Source organism: Labrus bergylta, chromosome 7, assembly GCF_963930695.1.
Source record: "Labrus bergylta chromosome 7, fLabBer1.1, whole genome shotgun sequence".
NCBI lineage: Eukaryota > Metazoa > Chordata > Actinopteri > Labriformes > Labridae > Labrus > Labrus bergylta.
Window position 1 is genome coordinate 28,439,877 of NC_089201.1, and position 11,164 is coordinate 28,451,040.

An 11,164-nucleotide genomic window follows, 5' to 3' on the forward strand; every position below is an offset into this window, starting at 1 on the left:
TCTTTTAACTGGCACATTTCAAATAGAATTGCAAATCAACAGTCAATTCAAATAAGACCTGCCATCACACTCCTTTTATCTAGAGGACAGTTTTTTTTTTAAATTTGATTTCCTTATCCCAGACCTGGAAACAGGGGAAAGAGGAATTGTCACACTCAGAGCGAATGTGAGTTAAGTATGTAAGAAGATTTATTTGCATAAGCACACACAGCCAGAGCTTTTGATGAAAGGCCTTGTTGAGAGAATATGAAAAGACTGCACCTCTGAATGTTGCACAGGGTTGTATCTCTTCTCCCTTAAATTATTATATGGAAATATGAATCCCAATGTTCTCATAAATTTGTTTAGTATTAACCTAAATACCTTCAGTAATACCTGCTACCGTACCAAATGCATCTCTTTTCCTCTTTTAAGTCCTGCTTGGTTTTCAAACTCTGAGGGGTGCAAATAAATTATCAAACATGAGATAAAGATACTTTACTTCAATAAAATCCTCGAGGCTGAAGTATATTTGCAGATGGGAAACACAGTTTGACAGTTTAGGTGGAGTTAAGGTTCAGTTTTCTTTTTCATCAATTACACAGCACAACCTGTGACAGATGAACACCACCAGCACTGAAGCACATTTGCGTTGGTTCTGTTACTTGTGACTAAATCAAATTGGCAGTGAAGTTCAACATAATTTTCTCCCTCTGGCATTTATTATCTTGACTGAGGTGCAGCGTTCAGCGCGTCAATTAGAACAAACGAGGTCTTATTGGGACACAGGAAATTATTCACAGGTTTTTATGAGGCATGATAGCTCTGAAATGCAATGTAATGAAACGCATCTCAAAAAAAATCGAAATGATTCTCCGAGCACTGTAAAAGAGTCGAGATAAACGACTTGAGGATTGTAAGCGTTTCTATGTTTTTTGTCGCATAATTTGTTTGCTTTGGGATTGTTTCCTTCTTAACTGTCTGCCTTGGGGATCAGAAACATTTCTCACCACTGCAGTATCTCTGCAGCTGCTGCTACAGTATGAATTTTCATGAATGTGGCACCTTCACTTGCCAGGAAACTTAATGTGCCTCGGACGTGTGTGATGAATTTCACACTGGAGTGTAGTGATGATAAAGGTCAGTGCTGCTGACAGCCTGGGAAATGTGACTACTGGTTAATTTATATCACGAAAAAACTCTGTGACTTGATGACAAACATTCATTCTCTTAACTGTTAACAGCTTTACACACATTCATTATTAGATTTTTAATTCTAGGGTTATTAAGATCATGTTTGTTTTTAAATGAATGAACATGAAGTATGATGTATTTGTTCAGAATATAAGCGAGGTGAGTATGTATTTTATTAATGTAATTACACACTTTATTCACTTATTTCACCTGTCCACACACCTCATAATGATAAATATAAAATCTTCACCTCCAGTTGTATAAAACATCCCATCGTCAATTCTTAATCAAGTATCGGGGAGCTATCTTGTGGAATGAATATATGTGTGTTTCTGCTGTTGTTTTTGTGTCTAGCTGTATGTGCACTGATGCTCTTTTACACAAATTAAGTTCCAAACAGATAAATAAAGTTATTTGAATTGAGTTGATATGCTCATTTAAATAATCCCTCTAACACGTTGATTGTGTACAAAAATATAATTTGGGACCGTAACCATCTCTTTAAGAAATCGTCAATAATTTATTGTTTGTAAATGTTTTTGTTTCCTCATATTTTCCTCTACGTCTTGCTCTTGGCTTGTTCATGCTAAATTCCTGAACTTTATGACGTCTGATATCTACTTAGTTTTGGATGTTTTTTTTATGACCTTTTATACTGTGTGTTTTTTATACAAGCCATGGGCAGGCTTCTATACAGCGCCCACACATGTGTTTGATGGTTTCCTTGTATGCCTTGTATATGTTCCTGTGTGTTAAATAAATAAACAAATACTTAAATATAGACATTTAAAAAACATTGTGACATACGCTCAATTATTTTGGGCTCCCTATCATTTCCTTTAATAAGCACATTCACAGTCAAGGATAAATACTGCAAACATACAACATTTACATGCTCAGACATTTCTAACCTACATTCAAGCTAACTTAACCAGGAAGAGGTGTTTCTTATGACACACTTACATCACACTATATGTGTTCATATACAAAGCATCTGAGAGCTGTAAGTTTTTCCTTAAATTCCACCTGATACGTCCAAAAAATATTCAAGAAAATCCATCTATACCAAGTTTATACAACAGAAAACGGCCAAATAATTGAAAATCCATCTCCTCTGAGCTCCCAGCCTCAGAATAATCTTATTTACATGAGATAACAGAGGGGAAGTGATATCAGAGATGAAACAGACCCGCCTCTGTGATCTGGTTATACTGCAGAGCTTGTCTTATTGTAAAAGTAGCTACAGGGGGCACTCGGGGGTGGGGGGTGTTTTAGTAAATATGGGCTTTAAAAATGGACCTGACTTAATCATGTGTGATTTAGACACATAAGACATTTGCAGCTCTATGTTTACATGCAAACAAGAAACCAGGTTAGTGAGAGTAATTACATTAAATCAGGAAATTGTATCCCACAGAGGAGTAAAGCTGGAGAGGATAAAGCGTAAATTGCACACTCACAACACACACACACACACACACACACACACACACACACACACACACACACACACACACACACACACACACACACACACACACACACACACACACACACACACACACACACACACACACACACACACACACACAGGCGCGTGTTACACTCTACTCTTTAGAGAGCCAATTATCTGAGGGTCTGTTGCTGCTGAGCCAATCAGTGTTCAGCATGCTTCCCCTGCCTTTTTCTGGCTCCATGAAAGCAAAATAAAAGTCATCTGTTGAGAACGAAGGCTCTAGATGTGAAGACATTTGTCGAAATCTACTCCCCCCTTGTGGTCATTCTTGATTTTGCAGCAGCAAAATGGAATGCACTTTACTTATCTGATGCTGACAAAGTTGACAATTGCAAGAAACTACTATTCTTACTTTGATTTCCACCCCTACAGCAACTTCATTTATTTTATTCAGCAGTGAACGATTTTTTTTTTGGTTCTGTACTAAAATAGAAGTTATACAACTTTATAAAAAAACTGCAAAATAAACTTGATTTGAAAATGCAAAAACAGAGAATTGTCAAAGCATCATTAAATTAACAGATCTGATATGGACTCAAGTCACAGACAATCATTTTTTTTCTTGTATGCATTTTAAAAGAAGATCTACATTACATTGCAAAATAAGACACATACTGAAAGCCAGTCAACGGATGTGTTAGGGCCTACTTGTAGGCTGGATTGTTGTGCTTATTTTCTAAAGACTCTTCAGCTGGTTCCGCATGTGTTTGACTTACAAAAGAGATCACATTTAATTTGTGTAAGATTGTCTTCCCCTGGCTCCCTAAGGAATCTAATTTAACATCCTTCTTCTTACCTACAAAGCTCTTAATGATCATTCATAATCATGTCTGAGTCCCTAACCCTGGCACACCCTGTCCCTCCTCTGCTCTCTCTCTATTGATTTGTATACATTCATGTCACCTTATAGCTTACAACTAACCATATGTACACAGGAGTTATTCAGCTCCTTTGTGTTGAAGGTTCTTGTGGACCGGTGTCCCTGGGTGCACATGTATGCTTGATTCTCCTCCGATGAATCTTGTTCAATTGGAGGTTTTTTGCTTGTTAAAAGGAAGCGTTTCCTGGCCCAATGTTTCAAAGTGCTCACTCAAAAATGATTTTAAAAAGTCTAGACATCAGGTTCAGGTTCCGGTTACTTTATTTGTACCCGTAGGTCGATTTGGTCGCAGGTAGAGACACTTAATACAACACAGACAACAAAACATAAAACACACAAAGTGCAAATGCACTGTACCAGGGTAAAAGTGCTGAGGTGCATAAAGTGCACAGGTTCCAATCACAACACCAGAATAAATAATACATGAATAAAGAACCTCTAAGAAGCATGACAACAACTTCTCAGGCTGCTATCTCCGTCCCTCCATGTAAGGCCTTCATGAAATTACAATGACCACATCAAGCAGCAAAGAGCACACACACTATGACTTATTCCGCTCTATAATGGCTGCTGGGACGAAGCTGTTCCTATAGCGCTTCGTTCTGCACTTTGGAACTGAAAGTCTTCGTCCAGAATGAAGGAGCTGAAACTCTTACAGTGCAGAGGACGTGACTCATCTTTTAAGACTAAGGCGGTGAGCCGCTCCACCTGCCTGGTGTACAAAGGTCTCCAGACTCCAGCTGTTGCTCTCCGATTAGCTGCTTACTGGACCACCTCACGATTTGGTTCAGAGAGTTTCTGTTCTTCACAGAGAGGTTTCCAAACCATGACACAACAGAAAAAAGATACAATCCACTTGACAAAAGCACGATAAAAAAAAGGGTCATCATGGTTTTGTCAACGTGAAAACGGGCCAATTTCCTCAAACAGGATAAACACTGGTGCCCCCTTTTTTACACACAGCTTCACAATTCAATTCAAAGTTAAGTTTAGAGTTGATAATTGTCCCAAGATATCTGTATGATTGTACACATTCGAATGGTTGACCAGTAATGAGTGTGACTTCTTGTGTGTGGGACTTTTTTCTAAAATCGATGGTCATATCTTTAGTTTTATATATGTTTTACTGCAGATAAGATTCCTCACACTCATTTGACAAAGTCATCAAGGACCGGATCATGGCTGTTTTCGTTGTCCCGTAAAAAGGCAGTGTTGTAACAATGACAGTGTTGTCGGCATACTTTATGATGGTCCTTTTTTTCCACATGCACTTTGGCACATATTTGTGTGAAGGATGAACAAGAGTGGTGAAAGCACGCATCCTTGTGGAGTGCCAGACTTGTTCGGATAGGGTTCCATTTAGCCTCACTCTCTGAGTATCCAGCCAATCACGTTACAGACTGTTACCGAAATCAAACTGATCTAGAAGCCTGTTTATGAACACATGTGGTTGTATGGTATTAAAAGCAGCGCACAAATCAACAAATAAAAGTCTAGCATTTGACCCCCTCCTGTTCCAAATGTTTCATCAGCAAATTCAGCAATGTGACTGTGGCGTCCTCTACACCTCCGTGTGGCCTGTATGCACACTGCAGGGTATCAAGTGCATGCTCAGATCTCTTTAGAATCTCTACCTTGACCAGTTTTTCAAAGACTTTCATCACAATTGATGTAAGAGCGACTGGCCTAAAACCATTAAGGATTTTAGGGGAACTAGTTTTGGGAACAGGGACCACCACAGCATCTTTCCAGACCTGGGGTATGTACTGTTCCTTTAATGATCTGTTAAAGATGTATTTATTGTAACTGAGAGGAAGGCCTGTTCTACAGCATTTTGGGATATGTCAAAGTGCTGATTGTCCTTGAGTTTAAAATTCAGTTCTTGAATGTCTGATTTAAAATCAAAGATATAAAAACAATTGTAAAAATGATTCAAGGCATTTTCAAACTCAGTATCTGCATTAAAGCAATTCAATGTGATGATTTCAACACTGTTTGAATATTCTGAGCGGTCTTCATGCTCGACCAGACTGAGACGAGATTGTTTGTTGCCATCTTGTTTTCTAATTCAGATTTCTAATTTTTGTTTTGCTCTTAAAATTCAAATTTTCCGCTCCTTAGTCGCTGCATGCAGGTCTGAGGCTGCACCCTGTTCAACATGCTCTTCATGTAGAGTGTAATACAATAACTTTGGTTGTGATTTGGCTCTACAATAGTAAAACACTGATTGATTAATATCAGGATCTGGAGAGAATAAAAAAAATGACACAATAAAATGATAATCTATTCTTCAAGTAAAGGTTGAAAATACCCAAATCGAGAATATCTGTAACATTTAATAGTCCTGCACGTTTAAAGTGAAATGTTCTACAAATACAGAAAATATTGTGAGTTTTATGTTAATAGTCAAAAAGTGCACTGTGGTTAACTAAAGTGGAGACATTTTCAAAGTTGTTTTATCTGAAAGAACTGTATTGTTATCTAATCATTAGGCTACGCGTGTTAAATCTTAAGTTAGCAAACTGTCTGATTAAATTATTAAATTAATTGTTTGTATTGTGTTTTTTATGCTCTCTGTGCAAGGCAAATTCCCCTAGGGGCAATAAAGCTTTCATTCATTAATTCATGTAGCCATACAGTATGCATCGTTTTATCAACATGGTGTTGGTGGTATGTAACGCTAACGTGCCCCCAGAACATTCAGTTCTGAGCGTGTTACTCCACGTTGTCTTTTCAATCAGCTGATCGCAGGAGCAGGATCCACGTGAGGGCAGAATAATGACATGATTGCTGTCGTTGTTGTGGTTGTTGTGAGTGATTTGTTTCCCCGCCCACTGAGCTCCTTCTTATAACAAGTGCTGTGAGCCTGCTGCTGCTGACACATTGCAGAGCTGAGCGGCTCCACACTGCTGCGCCACTGAAGATGGAGTCCAACATTGTCGTGATGGGAACCGAGAGTGTCGGGAAATCAGGTAAAACAAAAGAAAAAAGGAAAAGTCAAACGTATATATATATATATATATATATATATTGAAGAAAAACTGTGAAAAATACAAGTTTCCTCTGCTCATTGTGGGTTAAATGTCGTTTTTTCAGCTCTTACTGTGCGCCTCTTAACTCGGAGATTCATTGGAGAGTACGGAGATATTGGTAAGTCTTATGCCTACTTAAATCGACAAAATGCAGAATATTCTTCTTTTCTAACTTTTCAAGTAACCTGAGCACACTTTGTGTCTTGCAGAGTCCATCTACGGCCATAGTTTCGTGCTGGACGGTAGAGAAATAACTCTCAATGTTTGGGACTCTCATTATTCTGAGGTATGAATGAATAACTTTTAAACGACTGTTTATTCTGCTGACATGTTTGCACATGATTGCACTAAGAATGGTTAAATTGAGTAAAAATAGAAATTCTCTTAAAGACATTCTTCATTATTTGTAAAGGTTTTCCCAGACACAATGAAGTTAAAGGTAGAATCATGTTAACAACAAGGTTTAATCATTTTCATGTACCTATTCATTAATATGCAGTTTTAAAATGTTACATGTGGTTATATCAAGGCGGGAAAAGTTTAAAGTCAAGGATAGTTTAATTAACAATTCACTTAAGCAACATGTTCGTTAAAGAACTGTAAATAACAGAACATTATAAAGAGAATTCCCCAAATCAGTTTTTAAATAGCATGCTGTTAATATCACGATTACCTAAGCTTTCACACTTTCTTTGACTTCTAAAAAAACTAAACGTGTTGATGAAGTTAAAGTTTAAGAAAAGAGAAAAACTCATTAAACTTGAGAAAATGTGTTTTGTTATTTTATTGTATTTGATTTTAAATTGTGTGATTTGACAGGACTTGACCGTGGAGACGTCGCTCCTTGAGAAGAAGGTCCAGTGGGCAGACGGTTTTGTTCTCGTCTACAGCATCTGCGACAGAGCCAGTTTCAACACCGTGAGCCGACTCATTCAGACCATCAAGTCCACCAGAGACTGCCTGAACACGGACAAAGTGCCCATAGTGATCGTGGGTAATAAAAGGGACCTCCACCACAGGCGGACGGTGGCGAGCGAGGAGGGCCGCCTGCTCGCTCTCAAAAGCGACTGCCTGTTCTACGAGGTGTCGGCGGCCGAGAACTACCACAGCGTGCTCGTGGTGTTTCATGGGCTGGTGGACAGGATGAAGGACGCCAAACTGACCATGAAGAGGCCTTCGGGGTTCAAGGGAATAGTGAAAAGCATGTCGGCGGTGTTCGCCAGGAGGCGGATCGACTCTGTTTAGTTAAACACAGACACTGAAGAGGAGGTTTGCTGTGAATTTGCATAAGAGAGGTTACAACCTCGTGTGCAGAAAGCTGGATAGATATCGCAGTCTGTCAGATGAGTCACGCGCTGTAGAGCCACAGGAGTCTCATTGTCTCACACAGACTCCAGAAAAAGCATGAAAGACTCCGGAGAAGAAGAAAAAAGCCATGAAGCTTCAGAGATCATGAAGTCAAAACAACGTCTCAGAGATCACAGAGGTTCTCCGGGTGACAGGTTTTGGAAGTTTGCTGCACTTCCAAGAAAAAACGAGAATAAAAGAAACCGCACAGTGTCATTATTTATAAAGATACTCGACATGTTATTCACTATAGTGTGCAACAAGGTTTGCTCTATGTTGTAGCTTAAGACACCAGCTGTGGCTTCATATTGGAGGAAAAACCTATGCACAAAGTAAACGTGCCTTTACTTAACTATTACGACCAAAGAACATGTTCATTATTAAAGCTCTTCGAGTAAGTGCAACCTTTTTTTTTTATTATTGCTGGAATAAGTGAACCACTCTGCCTTGTACTTAAATTCAAAGCGGCACTTGAATTTTTGGATTTATTTCAGTCTAAACACTGTAAAGCAACACAACAAAAAGGGTGTTTCTATATATTGATGAGTTGATTGTGGTTCATTAACTCTATGCTTGTCTTCACCTTTTGTTTTGTCTCATAATGATGTAAATAAAGCATCAAATGTGCACAAGTGCTTGATTTCTTATTCATGTTGATTCTGAAATTGTTGAAAATGTTTATTTTACCACTTAAAAGGATCCCATTAAGGGCAATATCGTACTCAGTGAGATGCTATGATCAAGAACTTGAAGAGACTCGGTGCATTGCTAATGAATTCATCCATCCATTATCAATGTCATTCAGGGCTGCAGGGGGTTGGAGCCGAAACCAGTTGTTATTGGGCGAGAGTAGAAACAGAGGGCGGACATACATAGACAACATACTAGTCGCACTCTCATCCACACCTACTTACAATTTAGAGTCACTGATTAACTTAATGAGCATGTCTTTGCACTGTGGGAGGAAGCCGGAGGGAACCCATGCATGCACAGGGAGAACATGCAAACTCCATAAAGAGAAAGGCCCTGACCGCTGCATCTCTGTGGAGCCTCAGTGCATACAATGCAAGCTAATTGAGCTGACCAAGTTCTCATGAAGGATGGTCTTTTCATTGATTATATCATCATACATAGCCGAAACTTTATGCCATTACTCTACTGCGCAACAGTTTCTTATCCAACACCTGAAGATAGTGTATTAAATAGTATAATGTTAAAATCACATATTGTACATGCATCCCATTTCAGTTATTATAATATGAGCAATTGGTTAATGCCATGAAAACAGGTTACCAGTTTAACATTTGGATAAGCTGGCAGTCAAAAGAAATGCCTTATTTTATTTGATTCAGTTTTTGCATTTTGTGGAAAATTAATCCAAAATCAGAGACAATATAGAAAACAATAAACTGCATGTTTTTATCACAATCAAGATTATCCTCCGACATAAATTACCAATCCCTTCAGTCCTTTGTTTGCACTGTTATCTCAGTAATACACCTCGTAAAAATGAACGTGATGTGAAACATTTGTTTCACAAGTTAGCAAAAAGTGACAATGCCTGTTTTAGAAGCTTAAAAATGTCCACTGAAAACATAAAGTAAAGTAATTGCAATCATCCACACTTTATATTTGTTTTAAACATACACATTATTGAATTCTTGAAACCCTGTCACATCTCTTCCACAGACCTGAAACCATGCAAAGACTTCAGAACCATCTTTTATTTCAGTGAGGGTCTTCGAATTCCTCTCTCATTTGTGGCTGGCCTGCTCTCGTAAACTTGATCTGACCTCCAGCGTTCGGCCTCAGACACGTTCCTCTTGTTGCTCCCTCAGCCTCCTGACATTAGGTGTAAGAAAGACGTCTGTCTATGTGGCTAATAGGGAAGCAGCATGGGAGGGGGCTAATGGTAAGAAAGCTGGTGCCAGTTCCCCCTTTTTTTCTTTTCTCTTGTATGAGGACTCAGACAGGAACAAGGCACAGGTTAACAAAGAGACTGGTGCAGTCTGGCCTTGCAGGCTCTCGTCACAGTCTCTGATCCGTGTGGGTCATTACACAACAGGACCCAGAACAGACCTGACAAAAGACGTTTCACCTGGATAAGCTGCCTCCAGCTTTTGTCTTGTCTCTCCATGCGCTGCGTCAATGACACGTCACTTTTAGAAAGTAAGCCACATGTCTGCAGAAAATTATAAACCTGCACATGTTGTTCAAACCACAAAGTTTAGATGAAAATGATTTTGCTGCATCAAAGCAGATGGGATCGGGTCCCTGTTTTCCTGTCGTTGAATGAGAAATATAATTTGTGAGCATGCTAATGTAATTACAAACAATCATTTGCATATTAGTTAGCATCTAAATGAATAGCACGTGAAATTAAACACATCTTTCAGACACTTGGAAGCAATTGCTTGTCATACTGGGTATAAGATGCACACGTGAGTAACACATTTAAGCAAATTTAGAGAGCAGGCACTTTGACATTTCAGGTTATCAAAGAGCACAATTAACAACGTTTAATGTATTATGTACAATATGAAGCACATGCTGGGTCTGATGAAAATGTATTGTCGACACAATACTCTTGACATGTGCTTCTCATCCCACATGATGATTGTATTATCCACTCTGTGGTGCAACATGCAGCATGTGACCCTTGATGTTTCAAATCTTTTAATGTTAGTTTACTGAGGACCCGCTTGTGATGTGGAAAAATTACAATGCTGTTTACACTGCCACTGCATGACACAGCAGACGTTAAACACAGTTGTGTACGGGACGGACCGGCCCGGAGAAGCTGCATCAGTGCACCAGCTCGCTCTCGCCCCCTCTCCCCAACACAAATACATTGGACAGGTGTGAATAGTGGAAGCTTTCTAACAAGAAACACTGTTCCAAACTTTAGCACACATATCACCTTTATGGCTTTTTCTCCCCACAGATAAACTGTATTTTCTATTCAAAAGGTCCAGTCAAAACAATATCAATCAAACTTATCAGATGGTTTAAGTGTGTTTGTGCCCTGGACAGCTGTGTTGTCTTTTAATCTGAGTTTGAGAGTATACAGCTATCTGTTTAAAACTTTGATCAGTGATTGTTTAGAGATAGCGCGTACACAAGCTAAAGCTAGCGTACTCCCTAGGGGAGCATGCCTATGTTCCCACATTTCCTTTTTCATGAATTTGTATCAGATTTTATCCCCCTTTCTCCCAA

The 11,164-nt window shown here is 39.0% G+C and overlaps 1 protein-coding gene across 1 annotated transcript; it reads left to right on the forward strand.

Moving 5' to 3' along the window:
* The first annotated feature begins 5,671 nt into the window (after window positions 1-5,671).
* On the forward strand, window positions 5,672-8,580 carry si:dkeyp-59c12.1 (Ras-related and estrogen-regulated growth inhibitor-like protein). The gene is made up of 4 exons (XM_020643568.3): window positions 5,672-6,541; window positions 6,666-6,719; window positions 6,811-6,887; window positions 7,421-8,580. Exons 1-4 carry the CDS (start codon window positions 6,493-6,495, stop codon window positions 7,844-7,846), a joined length of 606 nt encoding a protein of 201 aa, XP_020499224.2. The 5' UTR covers window positions 5,672-6,492; the 3' UTR covers window positions 7,847-8,580.
* Window positions 8,581-11,164: the final 2,584 nt, after the last annotated feature.

What these genes read in the sequence shown, in the direction of transcription:
- si:dkeyp-59c12.1 (XM_020643568.3), top strand. Translation starts at nt 6,493, where the DNA reads ATGGAGTCCAACATTGTCGTGATGGGAACCGAGAGTGTCGGGAAATCA. An exon ending in CGAGAGTGTCGGGAAATCAG is followed by an intron (nt 6,542 to 6,665) that starts GTAAAACAAAAG and finishes TCGTTTTTTCAG; the next exon opens with CTCTTACTGTGCGCCTCTTA. An exon ending in TGGAGAGTACGGAGATATTG is followed by an intron (nt 6,720 to 6,810) that starts GTAAGTCTTATG and finishes TGTGTCTTGCAG; the next exon opens with AGTCCATCTACGGCCATAGT.